General features: G+C 40.3%; 1 protein-coding gene across 2 annotated transcripts in view; it reads left to right on the forward strand.

Moving 5' to 3' along the window:
- Positions 1-17,644, forward strand: part of MYZAP (myocardial zonula adherens protein) — an 86,175-nt gene that overhangs the window by 58,731 nt on the left and 9,800 nt on the right. Inside the window, exon 11 of one of the 2 annotated variants that reach the window (XM_025883829.2) lies at positions 6,686-6,769. The exons of the other annotated variant lie outside the window; for it this stretch is intronic. Coding sequence (XP_025739614.1) covers positions 6,686-6,769 — 84 coding nt within the window. The remainder of the gene's footprint in view (positions 1-6,685; positions 6,770-17,644) is intronic. 2 annotated transcript variants of the gene reach the window in all.

Genomic DNA, 17,644 nt, shown 5'->3' on the forward strand with positions numbered 1-17,644 from the left:
TAAACAAATTTCAAAGAAAATAAACAATTATATCATAGACTTAGTCTGCATTGAAAAAATCTAATTCCCTTTATGTTGCCAGATTTTAATGTGATTCGACGTGATCATCCATTTTTAACATACCTTCTAGTATTGTGCTCCATTTCGGTGTGTTTACGGTTTTATTTAAGGCATTTTCCAGAGACACGCATATTATCATTTGCCAGCTGGTAACACACGACACCCTAAAGCACAGTTTCTTAAAAAAAAAAACAAAAACAAAACAAAACAACCTATCAAGTGCTGTCTAGTATTTAATACTTACGTGCAGCTGCATTTCTTACTTTCATTACTTTCTGTTCACATCCCAACCTCAATTGTGAGTTATGTTTTGCGAGTTTCACACAATCGGGTACTATTCACATAATTCTAATCACAGAGCTATATCTTCTTCTGACACTGACCTGAAATGACCTGTGACCTATATGTCTGTCACTAATGGGAAAGAAGTTTCAGGAAGCTGAGAAGCCTTGCAACTTCTAGGGTTGCTTCAAATCCATAACAGGCCCTTCCTAAAATTTGGTAGAGTTTCACTTTGTTCTGGTTGACATACAAGCTCTTTTCGAAAGAAATCAGGAGGAGTCCTGTCACTATAGCATTTTTTCCCCCAAAAGTAGGTTATAAAAATGTGCGGATGGACAAGGGCGATTACATCTTTTAAGAGAACAGTTCTTTTATATAAGATCATTGATACAGTAGATACGTGCCCCTGTGGGTGTGCTGTCTGTCTAGTGCAAGAGAAAGATGTGAACAAAGGATGGTCGGGGTGGTCAGGGGCCTTAACGGGGGTTTGTTCGAAGGGCTGAGGTAGAACAGAAAAGGGAAACATGAAGCCAGCCCAGAAGCCTTGGGAACTGCTGGTCTGGGAGGTGATTTGTGAGTATGTTGTGACAGCAGGAGATTTCCTGGTGGAGAGGGGGGTGGGAGGTGGGAAGGCAATGTGTGGCGGAAGCAGCATGTGCAAAGGCCCAGAGGCAGGACCACCATATGTCTGCGGAGTGCTGAGAGGATAGAGTGGTTTAAATGTAGGGTTCACCTGGGACAGGACAGGCCTGAAATGACAGTGGGGAGATAGTGGGACCATAGCAGGAGGGCCTCATGTCCATGCTAGACAGTTTAAATGTCAGAAGCTTGGGAGGGTTTTGAAGGAGGAGAGTGATATATTCAGCATCTCTGGGGGGTAGGCCTAGAAGTCAGTATTTTGTAAAAGCTCCCCCTAGGTGATTCCATTGTGTGGCCATGGCCTCAGAGGGACTGCTTAGCTCAGATCACCTAGGGAGCTAACTCCATGGTGGTTAATACGAAGAAAAGCCATTAACTTTAGGATACACCTCCGTGCCCCCACCCCATACCACTGTAAATATCAAACTGGCTGTAGCCTTAAGAGATTTAGCATCCCGCATGAGCATTAGGCTGCAATTCATATATTCAGTTGAATTACAAAAAAACATGCTTATCGAGACAAAACTAAGAAAAAAATTCTATTAACATTAGTTAAGAGGTTCCAGATTTTACCAAGACGGGTTTCTTCCTTTGTTCTGTAAGGGGGTCCACTATTTGATGTTGAAATTTAACTGTTGTGACAAGATTATGTTCCTGTTAAGTAAAATGGATGAGGTCTGGAAAATAAGCGTTTCTAATTTCTCATTTCTTTATGCCCTGATTTGAGCCTGGGCGCTTGGGTCATTTACCACCACCTGGTGACAGCTAGACCTAAATGCAGCTTCATGAAGAAGACACAAGGCTCTTCAAGGTCAAATTTACAAACTTGAATGTACGGAAAAGAGCAAAGGTTGCATGCCATCTGCATGGTACCCTGGATTTTGGAGTGGCCCCTGATTTTGGGGGTGCTTTTGGGGCTACATCCACCTTGGTTCATCAGGGCCTCCAAGAGTCTGTTCTAGACAATTTTGCCCCTGGAGTCTAAGGGATAGACTGTTGCGAGATAGATGGATGGAGTCATTATTCATTCATTCATTAGAGTTGAAAGATAACCAAGGTCTTTACTCTCAAGAAGCTCATAGTCTGGGGGTGGGGGGGGGGAGGAATACCAGTGATAACAGGGTAGTAGCTAGGTTTTGAGTGTTTGTCCTGTGCTGGGCTCTATAGGAGACAATATTTGAAAGCACTTTGAAGTTGGCAGTCAGAAATAACATCACTTACCACTCAAATGTGGGATTTAGAGATTGTGCCTCATGATGGGTGTCTCATAGGAGGACAGGTGGGTTGTGCTCCCGGGGCAGTCCTGAGTTGGGATTCCAAGTTGGCACCCCTTGTAGGGCAGGAGGGCCAAGGCATGCACTACCTGCCATCCTTGGTGTCCTTTTTTCTCTAATCTGAACAAGTCAACCCCTGTTGAAGAAGCTTCCATAAGGAATGCTCAAGGATGAAAGCAAATGCATGGGCACAGCATTCACTTAGTGCAAGAGCACGAGCGCTTCTTGAAGCTTCAGTTGCTGAAAGGTGACACTTGTTGGCAGAAGCTTCAGCACCCCCAAGTCCTTCCCAGAGCCATTCTATCTCCCCAGAAGGTGGGGCCTATTTGCTCCAGCATCAGCCCTCTGTCCTCTTAGAACTCCCAGATTTCCCCTCTCTCTGCATCCTCCAGGTGACACCTCTGCCTTGTATCTACTCCTTTTTAAAATGAAAATCCTCAGTATCTTCCTGTGAACTCTTCATTAGGATGCCCCTCAACCATATCTCTTGCTTCCCTGGACTCACCCACCATTCCGATTACTTCAGAGAGAGTGAAGCAAGTGTATTCAAAGTCTCTTTTTATGTTAGTTGATGAAATTTACATAGACCTCCTTGGAACACTGTAGCTAATTTCAGTACCCATCTTGCCTCTCATTTAAAGAATTCAAGTCAATTTTTAAAACAATACTGTAGGAAGGAATGAAAGAGGAACACTGTAAGGATGATTTTTGAAAACTATTCTTACAAATATCGAAGGAAATTTAAAGAAAAAGAAACTTTCCTTTTGCCCATAATCCTACTCTAACCTCAGTACGATTTCGTTTATCTAACATCCAGCTCTTACCTTTGTTCATTGTAAGCTTTGTTTTTTATTTTTATCCCTAAGGCTTTCTGCAAACATTTTTACATTTTACAGTATATTTGTTTGTAGTATCTGTGTCATATATTCCATCAAATTGCTATTCCATAATGTACTACCCAGTGCTTTCCTGCTAGACAGTAAGGTTATTTCCAGTTTCTATTATAAATAATAGGAGCAAGAACATCTTTGTATATATAGCTTTTTTTCCTATGTCTGAATTATATCCTTAGGATAAATTCCCAGGAGTGGGATTAGTGGGTCAAAGGGTATGAACAGCTTTATGGCTCTTAATATTTATTACTAAATTGCCCAAAGGGTCATTCTAATTTACAATGGCACCTGCAACACACGAGGCAGGCTGCCTCTCCCAGCTCTTTCAACACTGATTTCTGCAGCCGGTAGTTTTGGGTACAGTTAATCGTTATTAAAGGGTAACTTGTTACTGTTTTTAATTATAATTTCTTTAATTATTATCAACATTGGACAGTTTTTCTTAAATGTGTTTCTTATTATATTGTTTTGTATGGCTTACTTTTTATGTGGGAGGATTATATTTTTTGGCACTGGGTGGAATTTGAAATATTTGATCATGAAAATGTCAGATGCACTCAGGACAGACACTAATCGATGAAGCCCCCAGACTCATGACCAGATTCAACAAACAGCAGAACTTGGCTCTATTTGCCCCTTCTTTTCCTCTTTTTCCCCTTCGTGTAGTAATTTTAAAGCAAATCCCAGCCATCCTGCTTATGCTTCCTATACACTTCACTATCCATCTCGAAAACATATGGACTTTTTCTTATATACTCATAATGCCATTGTCACACTGAACAAAATTAATGATAATTCCTTGGTATCATGTAATACCCACCTGTCCTAAAATTTTCTGAAATGTCTTTAAAATGGCCTTTTTACTGAAGCTTTGTTTCAGTCAGTATACAGAGAAGGTCCGTTTGTTTGGTGGTGATGTTTCTAGAGTCTTTTAATCTAGAACACGCTTCTCCCTGTGTACCCTCCTCCCCTGCCGAGGTTCCCACACCCAGTGACATTGCAGGAACTGAGTCAGTTGTCCTATAAGTGTTCCCACGTTTGGGATTTGACTTTTTATTAGCTCTAGCAGCCTGGTGAGATTCAGTTTTACCTTTCTTGGCGGCGGGGGGGGAAGCAAGAATACTTCCTGGGGCTGTGCGATTTACTCTGTCTTCAGCGGCACTCATGTCTGATTGCCTTGGATGATGCTGAGGCCAATCACGGATTCAGATGGGGTCACCCCAAAACACAGTTGTAAAGTTCCTCCTTAATGTGCCCCTGACTGGTTCATCTTTTAATTCATCTTATATAATGAGCCAGTTATTTCCTAGGGATTGCACAATGGTGATTTTCTAAATTCGTCATTCTTTCCCCATTATTCACTGGCATTCTTCTGAAAAATAAAACTTCTTCCCTCATTAACTAGGACTTCTTAGTAATCTCAAAATGCAGTTTGAACAAGAAAGGCAGGCTACATGCTTTCTTCTGCCTCTAAGTTGCCAAGTTTCTAAGTAAGGAACTGGTTCCCTAGTCACTCCCAATGGTGTTGCTGTTGGTTTCAGTTTTTGAAGAATCATAACATACTCGGGGTTTTAAAAACATATTTATTCCATGTGTTTGACTCAATTACATTCGTTATTCTTTTTGATGCTAACATTGTCACAATCCTTGGCCCAAGGGAGACCCTTCAAGTATTTGTTTTCAGGCATCACAAGGTGTCTTGGGTTCCCCTAGCATATTTTTACCCCTTGAAATGAGTTGTTCCTCCAAGATGACCTGTGTTTTGTTGGTGAGGGTTGGTATTTAGATGCCACAATCTGGATATGTTATGTGCTTATTGTTGTTATTATATCTAAGTTTCCTCAGTAGACAGAGTTAGGAAATGCATACTTAACAAATGAAAATAAAATATTAATTATGAATTCATACTGGTATTTTCATTTCAAATTTAACAAAACTTTCTTTGATTTTACACTTGTATTTCTTTCTCTTACACTAAAACCTTGGTTCCAAACATTATTATACTGCAATATCTCAAATAGTTTCAAAACAACAACACAATATCATTACCAACAGTTTTCCTAGTGAATAAGAGACTTCTTTGCGGTTCTGTTTATTTTTACAATACAGTCCACTAAAAACAGAATCAAATTAGCTTGTTCAAACAACATTTGAGTTCTTTTCACCAACTGGATATACAGTTAAGTTCCTTTATTTCGATTTGTTTTCAAGTTTTCAGATTCACTTTTTTTTTCTTTTTGGTTTAGTTTTATTTCTTGAATCTGTAAAATGTGCTTTCAAAATTAAATGTAGGTAAGAAGGTATTATAAAAAAATCTTTTCTTCTGCCTCCTCTAATTTCCTTCTTTCCCTATTGGCAAGTATTTCTTAATAATTAAGGTTTCTTTTATCTTTGCAGAATTTCTTCTTGCAAATATATATGCATTCAGATGGCCTCATCTGTTTTACGCTAAAGCTTTCATACTGTATATTCCTTACAATACACCATATCTGTTCTAGAGATCTTTGTAGCCGTCCACTGTCATGGTGAACCATGGTTTATTTAACTAGCCACTTACTGATTGATGGAGTTGTTTCCTTTGTGTCTTCTAAAAACTAAAAATCCTTTGTCCAAGTCATTTTATATTTTAGCCAATGTGTCTTTGGGGATCTATTTCTAGGAATGGGATTGCTGGGTCAAAGGGCAATGCGGTTGTACTTTTGTCTTATCCTAGCTCCTTCCAGATTCACTTCTAAAAGGGGGATTATGTGTCATTTTGCACTGAGAAGGATTTTTCGAAAAGATTTTGCAAATGCACAAATTGAATATACCAGATTGTTGGAAAATTAGTGTGTTCTTCAAAATCACCAGTTATTGACTGAACCCGCACACTGTTCCCAGGATTGTCTATCGTCTACAAGGTAGCCTGGAATAGAGCACCCTGGTTCCTGCTTTTAGGGCATCTATGGTTTGTCTGTGGAACTTGACATGAATGAAAAGTAGAGTTAGAGTAGCTGAAGATAGACCATGTTGTAAAAACAAAGGTGAACACCCAGCTCAAGTCTCTTTATCCCGGGCCACGTGAGTCCTGGATCCTCTCAATTCCATTTGCACTTTTAGTGACAGTGACCCTTTTCCCAGACCAAAACTTTTGACACCTGGTTGAACAAATATGAATCTATTAGCAGGAATAACAGCGCTGAATGTTTGAAATGTGGGCTGCCTCACAAATTTACGCTGAATAATTATCTTTTGTAGAGTTGCATCTGCATCTCCCAGAGCATGCTCTCTGGCACATATATGGGATGTTAAAAAGGGTTACACAGCAAAATCAGTGTGTCAAACAAACCTAATGAGATGTGACTCCAAAATCATGTGGCTGCAGAACCCTCTATTCCGGGGAGCAACTTGTGTTAAACACTGTTCCATGAGACACAGAGAACCAAAGTGAGGGTTCTATTTAGATGAAAACCAAAGGCATCTCTTCCGGTTGATTAACTTGTACTTCTACAATTCTTTATTGTTTTTATTAACAATTTTTAATTTATTTCTTTCTAGATTGAATCATTAAAGAAAAAGATGCAGCAGAAACAGCTCTTAATATTGCAGCTTTTAGAAAAGATCTCTTTCTTAGAAGGAGAGGTAAGAGGCTGTGTTTAAGTTGGTGTCTTCTCTATCATTAAATTTTATGTTGCTGAGCCTACCACCGACACTTAATTAAAAATATGGCTATTTCTGGCCTTATAAAATTGATTGAAGGTTAACTGCCAACACTGAAAATGAGATTCTGACAGCTAGTTTTTCTTTACCACCTGACTCTCCTCATCTCAGACTGCTGCCCACCTCTGCTTTTTGGCTCTCATTTTTCTTGTTCAAGAATTTTCCTAGCAAGTCTGATAAGCTGTTAAATAACACTGATAATTTCCCACATGTATGTAGGGCTTTATAACTTGTGAGGTATTTTCATGGACATTCCTCACATGGTTCTCTCAGCAACTTTAGGAAAGGCAAGACAAGGATCATTACTTTATATTAACAAATGTTTCAAAAGGAGGCTCAGGAAAAAAAAATAAATAAAAGGCGGCCCAGAGAAGGCAGGTGGTTTTGCTCACGATCACCCAGCTTGGTTAACGCTGGAGCCAAAGCTGAGAGATGGGTTCCAAATCCACTGCTGTGTGTGACACTGAGTCAAAAGGTTTAGAGGTGACTTAATTTCACCTGAAACTTTGAGGATATTTAGTCTTCCTGACTTTCTGGCTTTTTTGAAAGTCATTTTGAAGGTTTGGTGTAGGTTCCAGAAAAGGAAATTATGGAGTTGGAAGAACCTTAAGAGCTTAGGTATTAATGGAAGGAGAAGCCAAAATCTATTCGCTCTGGAGTCTCTTTATTAAGAGCTTGGCATTGAGCCTCTTCCTTTTGAGCCTCATGAATCTCTCTTGTCTGTGCCCCTCAACATAGTTCTTCCCCCGAAGGAGACAGCCCAGGAGACAAAGATGAAGGACGGAGACAGGACAGAGGCGACATTGGTGAAGCACCTGGTGTTGTGTTGCTGGGCGCTGTTAACTCCTTTCCACATCCTTTGTGTAATGTGGAGGCTAAGAGCGGAATCAGACTTGCCCAAGTTTGAACCCTAGGTCTGCCTCTTATTAGCTGGGTGATGCTGGGGAGCTTTCTTAGACTTATAAAACGAGACGGTAGCTGCACCTGCATGTGTGTGACCAGGCAGTGAGAGTGCAGAGAATGTGCCTGGCATGTTTCTTAACCTCTTAAGTTAATGTCCTAGGAATTAGATTGTCTTTCTCCCATTTTATAGACGGGCAGACTGAGGTTCAGGGGCATGAAGAAGCCTGCCCAAGGTGACAGTAGAAATGGGTAAGCCTGAATTCAAAGCCTGAACTCTTAACCACTGTGATTGTGGGAAGGACGAACTGCGTTTTCACGTACTCTTTGTTTGGGGAGCTGCCTATAAAAGACGTGGACCACAGGGACCTGGGGGTAGATCCAGGCTCAAGAGCCCCCGCGTCGGGACGGCTGAGTGAATGGGCACTTGCCCTGTCCCCCTCCCGCCTTCCTCTCCACAGTCCCTAGGTGCAGCTCCAGCCTTACGAATGGACGTTTCTAAGAACTTCCTCCCAAATCACAGCTCCCTGTGGGAGGAATCACACCTTCTTCCCCAGTGAGATCTGACAGGGAGTGTCCTGGTGGGAGCCCGTGAGTCCAGAGAGGTGAGGGGGTGGTGACAGGAGAGGCAGTGCCCACCGGCCCTTCCCCCCCACCCCCCCACCGTGCCCCTCAAGCCAGCTCTCCTGATGGTAGATTATGAAAGTGCAGGGGATCCTGTGCCTAGAGAACAGCACTACACACGTGGGGGCTTTGTTTAATGCTCGAGTTCTTAAGCCCCTCTTGTCCAGACCCTGAGATGTGGATATTAGTCCACATAGATTTGGTGTGTGATCCCAGGAAGCCCCGTCAGAGGAGGCGTGGGGGGATGAGTCAGGGAGAGGATGGTGTCTTGCCCACCGTGGGCAGCCGCAGCCCACTCCCATCGGGGGGTCTCCTGGAGACGCTACACACTGGCCTCTGAGTTGTCCTTACCTAAAGGTCAGAGAGCTGGGCCTTGGTCCACGAACTCCCTTCCTGCCATTGGTGGAGGCCTGCTCCTGGGGGATGCAGGCAGCTGTGGCCTGCCCTCAGAGCCAGTTGCAGTCCGGTGGTTAGAGTTTATTTCTTCATTGTTTCTGTTCTTATTTTTTATATCTTCCCAGGGCTGTTTTACTTATTTCAATGTGTTCTTAGAGTTAACATCATTGTAACACTTTCCAGACAGGTGCAGGGATCTTTCAGATCCAAAAGAGACAGAATAACTTTTCTGAGTAGCTAAAGTCAGAGGGTGCTGATTCTTGGGGGGACGGGGGTGCACTCAGGATGAGGTGACTTCAAGGTGATTCAGAGTCAGGACCCCTTATCATCGTGATGCACTGACCTAGTTTTCAGAACTATTAAGAACTTATGTATTCCTTATTAATATTTTACCCTACTTTGTTGGGCCAGGTAGATAGATTTCATCTCCTAGGAGATGAGAGGTTGAGTTTGAGTATTTGGTTTTCCTCTTTAGGCTGCGTGACTAGTTTATTATGGTACAAACACACTGCTGACTGTTGCTTCCTCGTTAACTGTATGTAACCACTAATGGCAGTGGATCTCTGCCCCCCTTTCCACCTGGTTCTTGTAGGATTACCAACGCCAAGGAGTCTTTCCGTGGGCCCTAACGTCCTGGGATGACCTGACTTATAATTCATTTTGTTACTCTTTCTTACTTGACACAGAAATTTTATAAACAAACATATAATAAATATTCTATAAAAGAAACTACATCACCTTATATATGAATGCTTTCTAGTTTTAAAAATCAATATAAATTGTGACACAGCTTATTACGGTCACCCTTTTTTCTCTTAAAACTATCTTTGTGTACACTTTCTATTAACTTTCCCTTTGAGAGACACTGTTGAGCATAAGGCATTTCTCAGACTCACCTTGTTTCCATAATAATAATTTACTTCTCCTCCTCCTTTTTTTGATGCCCAAATTGTCACAACTCAGCTGGGGAGAGTTCTCGTCCATCAACTTCTTTGCCTGCATAGCAGGGCTCCTGATGCTGCTGGGTTCATTCTTGCCATCCTCATTTTTGTCCGGTGTCAAGATATGGTATTGGCTTGTCTCCAAGGAGGTCTGGTTCGTTTTAGTAGTGAACTATATTGAAAACTACCTGGGCATGGGAACTGGTCATGGCTAAAGCACTGTGTCTACACTTAGGCCAATTTTAATCATGACAGAATTGGGGGCAATATGTGTCTTTCTGAGATTATGAAGCCACACTGACATTTTCCAAATTTAATTACATCACTCTACAATACAGGGTTCTGTTGGCCACTTAGAATTTCTATGCTCTTGGCCTGTTCTAACACCATTTTTATACCACAGCTTTCCATCGCCTGCTTTAAACCAGATGATGCCAAAAGTGGTATTTCAAATATCCTTGCGAAGTTTTGAGAGACATATCTGGTAACCTCTTATATTCCATCTTATTAATAAAGTAGCTACCTTTTATTAAGGGCCTGATTGTGGGCTCTGGAGCTAGGCTGCCTGAGTTCTCAGCTCTGCCATATAGGATCTTGAGCAAGTTACTTAAGTGCTCTGGGCCTCTGTTTGCTCATCTGTTAAAGGGAGTCTTCTCTAAAATGGTGTCTTCTCTATAGAGTTGTTACGAGGATTAGTTAATATTGATTCAAAAAGTACGTGGCTCACTGTAAATGCCATCTGTGTTTACTGTTCTTCCAGTTGTCTGGGCCCCAGGGTCTCCTTTCGTTGTCACTGATACATATTTCTTCCTCCTCCTTCTCCTCCCTCCCTTCCTTTTAAAAACAGAAAATGTTGATCATTTTGGTCTCTGAATCCATTATTGGTACTTACTGATGCTTACTCATCAGATTTTGAGCCCCCCAGCCCCACCAGATCCCTAGAAGTTTGCTCTAGCCTGGCCTCATCAGACTGCATTTTCATCAACCAATGCAAAATCTTCCTGATACAAGAATATGCCCATTCTTTTTTTCTCCCAACAATTTATATTTGCCCACCTCCTGAAAAAGGAATATCCCATTCCCTATTTCCGATAAACTGTTACTGAAATAAAATCTTAAGTATATACCTCCGTAAGGTCGATCAGCTTTCTGAAACTCTGAACTGATTCCATTCCATTTTTCTCTGCTGAAAATTCTGAACTTACAGTGAAATTCAAAGGTCAGAGGAAAGGTGTCTCATGTTCTGGTTTTGTTCATCCTGCACGTAATGTGTGTTGTATGGTACGTAAACCTCTCAGCGTGTCCGTTGCACATTCCTGGGACTATTATTAATTTTCCAGGGTACTAGCGGGGCGGCAGCTCCAGGCACCGGGGCTCCATGTCCGCATTTTATTGGACATACATTCTTGTTTAGTGCATGTGCTACGGCTCGGCCGCTCCCTCCCCTGGGCCCAAGGGAGTTGGGGGAGGAGGTGGCTGCTGTACATTTGTGACATAATTTCCAAAAAATGCCAAGAGGTGCGGTACCAGGTCCTTGGTTCCTGGAAGGCATGCAGCCTCGTGAGCTGCATTTCACATCTGAACACCAGGGGGCGGTGTTTGAAAGCAGGAGAACCCTGGAACTGGAGGCTCAGTCCCAGAAGCAAGCAGCCTTCTAGGGAGCACAAAGCCAGGCAGTAGTGAGCCTGCTCTTTGTGGGTTTGCTTTAGGTACAGTCCGTGGGACAGAGTGCAGAGTCTGTCTTCCTGGACTGAGTCCTGGCACTTTTCGGTTTTAACTATTTCTTAATCTGTCCCTCTTCTAACTTGTCTCCTACTGCCCATATTCAGGCTCTCACTTTTTCCTTGTCAACCTTGTGTATTCAATTACATAAACCTCATCCGTGTAAAGTGTATAGTGATAGATGGGAACCAGACGTATTATGTTGGTCATTTCACAGTATATATGAATAGCAAATCATCACGTTGTACACCTGAAACTTATAATGTGATCTGTCGATTATAGCTAAAAAAAAAAAAAAAAAGTGTCTAGTTCAGTGACTTTTGACAGTTGTATGTACCTGTGAAACCACCACCACAATCGATACAGAACAGTTCCACCACTTCCCAAAGACTCCCTGTTTCCCTTTCTCTGTTCAACTCCAGGCAGCCAGTGGTCTTTTTTTTTTTTTTTTTTTCCAGTGGGAGGGGTCACTTTATCACTTTTTGTCACTATGGACTTGTCTGCATTCTCTGGTAAATGAAATCCTAGAGTATAGGCTCTTTTGTACTTTTTTGTTTTTAGTTTTCTTATTATCGAGTTGTAAGGGTTCTTTTTATATTCTTGATATCAGTTGTCAGATATATGTATTGTGAATATCTTCCCCCATTTCATGACTTGCTTTTTTCGTGTTTTTTTTTTTATTAAGTAAACTCTATCCCCAATGTGGGGCTCGAACTCATGACCCCAAGATCAAGAGTCACATGCTAACTGAGCTAGCCAGGTGCCCCTCTTTTTCATTTTCTTGAAGACATGGTTTCTGGTTTTTATTTTTGATAAAGGTCAGTTTATCAATTTTTTTTATGGTTTATGCTTTTTGTGTACTAAGAAATCTTTGCCTGTTACAAAAAATTATATTTTCTCCTAGGGTTTTCCCTAAACATTTTATAGTTTTTGCTTTTTAATTGAGATCTGTAATCCACTTGGAGCTAGTTTTTGTGTTTGGTGTGAAGGAATATATTTTTTTTCCACATAGATATCCAGTTGTTTCCTTTTAGCTACTCTTTATCCCTGTTATTATTTGTACCCCCCCCCTTTCTTTGATCAGGCTAGCTGGGGGGTTATCAATTTTGTTGATGTTTTAAAAAATTAGAATAGTTTTTGGCTTTGTTGATATTCTCTGTTGTCTTTTTTCTATTGTATTGAGTTTTGCTCTGATATTCATTATTCCTTTCCTTCTAATTATTTTGGTATTACTTTGCTCTTCTTTTTCTAGCTCCTTGAGGTGGACATTAGGCCATTGATTTTAGAGCTCACTTCTTTGTTACTATCAGCAGCTATAAATGTCCCTGAACGCTCTGTTTCAGCGGCACCCCTCAAGCTATGATAGGTTGTATTTTCATTATCATCCAATTTGAAATATTTTCTTATTTCCTTTGAGATTCTTCTTTGACTTATGGATTATTCAGAAGTGTGTTGTTTAACCTCCAGATATTTGAGGTTTTCTTAGATATCACAGTTTTTGATTTCTAATTTGTTATGGTCAGAGAACATATTTTGTATGGTTTTAATTCTTTTAAATATATCAAGACTTGTTTTATGGCTTAAGCACATGGTTTCTCTTGGGTAGTGTAAAAAAAAATAGGCATGCTCCTGTTTTTGTGTTCTATAAATATCAGTTAGATTTAGGTGGTTGGTAGTATTGTTCATCTGATTTATGTTCTTCCTGATTTTTGTGTAATTGTATCAATTGCTGACAGAGGGGTGTTAAAATCCATTATTATGGTTTTAGACCATCTATTTCTTTTTTTTTTATTTCATATATTTTGAAGCTCCGTTATGAGATACATATACAGTTTTGATTATTATGTCTTGGTGATGAATTGACCTTTTCATTTAATATGAAATGTTGGTCACTGCCTTGTTCATATTCCGTCTTGAAGTCTCTCTTATCTGGCATTAATATAGCTGTTCCTGCCCTCTTAAGTTTACTGTTTGTATTGTGTATCTTTTTCCACCTTTTTTTTTTTTTTAAAGATTTTATTTATTTATTTGACAGAGAGACACAGCGAGAGCAGAAACACGAGCAGGGGGAGTGGGAGAGGGAGAAGCAGGCTTTCCGCTGAGCAGGGAGCCTGACGTGGAGCTCGATCCCAGGACCCTGGGATCATGACCTGAGCCGAAGGCAGACGATTAACGACTGAGCCACCCAGGCACCCCTCCACCCTCTTATTTTCAACTGATCAATGTCTCTATATTTAATGTGCATCTCTTATACACCATACATAGTTAAGTCTTGTTTTTTTAAATATATTCTGATAGTCTCTTTTATTGGACTGTATAGTCCATTGACAATAATTGATATGGCTGGATTTAGGGCTGTCATTTTATTGTTTTCTGTTTACTCCCTCTGGTTTGTTTTGCTTATTTGTTTGTTCCCTCTTTCTTGTATTCTTTTAGATTATTTCATTACTTTTTAGAATCCCATTTTAATATATCTATTGGCATTTTGCTCTCTTTTCTCTAAAATATTAGCCACTGCTCTGGGTATCACAACATACATTATTAACTGTTCCTAGTCCACTTAAAGGTAATATTGTACTACTTTGTGTAAAATGTAGAAATCTTGCAATGATATAGGTCCATTTACCCCTCTCCCTGCTGTCATAGTTATAGGTATCATATCTGCATGCATTATAAACCCACAATACATTATAATTTTTGCTTTAGTCATATGTACTTTAGAGAAATTAAGAGAAAATGCAGTCTTTCATATTTACTCATACAGTATCTATTTCTGATGTTCTTCATTCATTCCTGAAAATCTCAGTTTCTCTCTGATATCATCTCTCTTTAGCCTGAAGACTTTTTATGTAGCATTTTGTGTAGTGTAGCAACATGGGGACAAATTCACTTAGTTTTTCTTGATCTGAAAGCTCTTTCTTTCACCTTCATTACTGAATCACAGAGCGTTCAGGGATGAGTTTCTTTCTCTTAGTGCTGTCTTCTGACTTCTATGGTTCTTGATGAGACATCTGTGGTAATTCAAATTATTGTTCTCCTATATATATATAACAAGATTGCTTTCAAGATTTTCTTCTTTATGTTTTTAAAGTAGTTTGACTAGGATGTGCCAAGGTAGATTTCTCTTTGAATTTATTCTGTTTGGGGTTTGCTGAGATTCTTGGGATTTGCAAATTTATGTCTTTCACCAAATTTGGGAAATGTTTAGCCATTATTTCTTTGACTATTTTTCCTGCTCTAGTTTCTTTATCCCTTCCTTCTATGATTCTAGTATCCCTACGTTAGGCATTAGAAATTGTCCCATAGTTCCAGGAAGCTCCATTTATTATTTCCAATCTTTGCTTTCATTTCATTCTGATCAAGTGATTTTTTTAAAAAGATTTATTTTAGAGAGAGTGTGACAGGGGAGGGGCAGAGGGAGAGAGAGTCTTAAGCAGATTCTGAGCTGAGCATGGAGCCAAATGTGGGGCTCCATCTCACAACCCTAAGATTATGACCTGAGCCGAAACCAAGAGCTGGATACTTAACTGACTGTGCTACCCAGGCGCCCCTGATTGAATGATTTCTGTTAACAGGTCTTCAAGTTCACTGACTCCTTCGTCATCTCCATTCTCTTCTTCAGTCTAATGATTTTTTTAAATTTCAGGCAATTTATTTTTCTGTTCTAAATTTCCATTTGGTTCTTTTTTATATTTTTCTTTGTGGATTTTTTTTTTTTTTTACTACATCAGTTAGTAGCATATTTTCTTTCACCTCATTGAGCATAGTTATAATCGCTGCTTGAAAGTCCTTGTCTGAAAATTCCAACATCCAAGTCATCTCAGGATTGGCATCTGTTGATTCTCTTTCTCCTTGGAAATAGGCCACATTTTCCTGACTCTCAGTAATTTTGGATTATAATCTGGACATTGTAAAGGTTCTGTTGTGGAGACTTTGGATTGTTTTATTGATCTGAACAGTGTTAAGGTTTTTGTTTCAGCTAATGAATTTGGTTAGACCCACCTCCACCCTGCCGTGCTGTTGTGGGTGATGGCTCAGATCTCAGTTCAGTTCTTGAAGCCTTGGCTGCAAACTTCTTTCATTTAGCCCAACACATGCATGGTTCCGGGGGTGGGGGGGATTCTGCCAGAGACTTGAGTGGAGTCTATATACAGTTTAAAGTTTCTGCCTTCTCTAACTCCCTCTTTGGCTTCCCCTTTACTCTTGGCAGTCCTGCTTATGCTGGACTCCTTCCACTATTTTTTATCTACCAGAAAGATGATCTTTCTGTTGAATTTCTAAAGTATCTGTGCTGCTGACATGATGACTATACTGTTTTTGGGCAAAGCTGCAAACAAAAACAAACAACTGAGTCACAGAGAACCCATTCTAAGCATGTCACAGCCCCCTACAGCTTGCCTGTCCTTGTTCAGTATCCAAAGACCGTAATAGATGTTTTTTTTTTTTTCTTCTGTCCAGAGTTTATAGCTCTTCTTTGTAGGAGGATCCATTGGTTATGTGCCCCACTCCTCAATGCTATAAATGTGGCTCTCGCTCCTTGAACTAGGAAATTGCAGTGGACTCCTTGACTAATCAAGGAGTTGTATTTCCTTTTGCCCAGATTTTTATTTCCTTCCAAGACAGTTTCCACCTGGAAGCCCAGTGACTGAAATAAAAATCTAGTGTTGACTCTGGGCTTACAGGGTTGGGTATAAAGTCCTTGTAAAGGCAGATGTAGCCCTTCGTAACTAACTCTTGCTACCTGTACACTGCAGCAAGGTGCTTGTTCTCAACCTGGTATGTTCCACAATCCTGGAATACTCATCCCTTTCTCTTACTCTTTCCCTTGCATAACTCCAGCAAACCTTCATGGAGTTCACTCATTTTTCCCTGTCTTGAGTTCCGCATCCCCTCTGAGTTCTCCCTTAATATTCTGTGAGTCCCTCTGGCATGGGATTTATGACTTTGTTATTTTCTGCTTGGTTGTCTGTACCCCCACAAGACCAAACTCAGGGGTCGCAAATCATGCCCCAATCTTTAACCACTACCTAGCTCCCTTCACCTAACTTTACACACTACCTGATATATAGTTTTTGATACTTTTTTTTGCATTGAAATTTAAGAGTTCAGGTTTTTCATTTCAGCTTTGACTGGGTATCTGCTGTGCACACATAGAATTCCTCTGAAATAGGACAAAGGATTTGTGGCTCCTTGTCCACCATTCACTGTATTCACTATATCAGTAGGGCATATTTACTAACCTTGTCTTTCTTTCATGCCCCCTAACTATAGGTAGCTCAGAATTATGTGAAATCCTCATTATTAAACTACACTGAGAAGAGACAAGGCAGTGGGATTTCTGGAGCTTGTTAATGGGCAAGCCTCTTCTGTCCCTGTCTTTCCTAATGAATGCGAGAATCCAACTATTGCTGGGAAAGCTGTGTGTATGTGTGTGCTCTTGTGTGCGCAAATGTTATACCTCAGGTAGTAAGCCGGCAACATTCTCCCATCTGAGCATTAGGTGATAGATGTGGAGCCCATCCATCTGCCATGGCTCGTCAGCTGCTGGGAAATCTGGAATGCATTCTCTCCCTATCCACCATTTCCCATTTTTTCTGAAGGGATCCATAGACCTTTACAGAACATGAGTTTGTACCACAGCCGCTGCTTTGCTCCTTAGTATCACCCATTCAGAGCACGAGCTACTGAGCTGTACCCCACATTCTTTTGAAACAAATGAGTTTCTTTTTCAAAGAACTTTTCAACTTTCATGTGTTAATCTAATGTCTTAGAGGAGTGACTTAGCTTCAGGTCCAACTTAAAGCGTTTGTCTTTTAATTTTTTTCTAATCATGCAAATTACATGCTCCTTATAAAAGTATTTATACATTTATTTATTCAATAAATATTTATCTTGCATCTCTGACATGCTATGCTCTGAGAATATAGCTAAGAAGATAGATATGGTATTGCCTCATGAAAATTTAGTCTTACAACAAGTGTTGGTGAGGATGTGAAGAAAAAGGAACCCTCTTGCACTGTTGCTGGGAATGCAAACTGGTGCAGCCACAGTGGAAAACAATATGGAGGGTCCTCAAAAAATTAAAAATAGAACTAACACTACTAGGGTAATCTAGTAATCACACTACTGGGTGTTTACCCAAAGAATACAAAAATACTAATTTTTAAACTTTTAACTAATGGGATACATGCACCTCTATGTTTATAGTAGCATT

This window comes from Callorhinus ursinus, unplaced genomic scaffold (assembly GCF_003265705.2).
Source record: "Callorhinus ursinus isolate GAN/ISIS: 27379988/994484 unplaced genomic scaffold, GSC_fseal_2.0 scaffold25, whole genome shotgun sequence".
Taxonomy (NCBI): domain Eukaryota; kingdom Metazoa; phylum Chordata; class Mammalia; order Carnivora; family Otariidae; genus Callorhinus; species Callorhinus ursinus.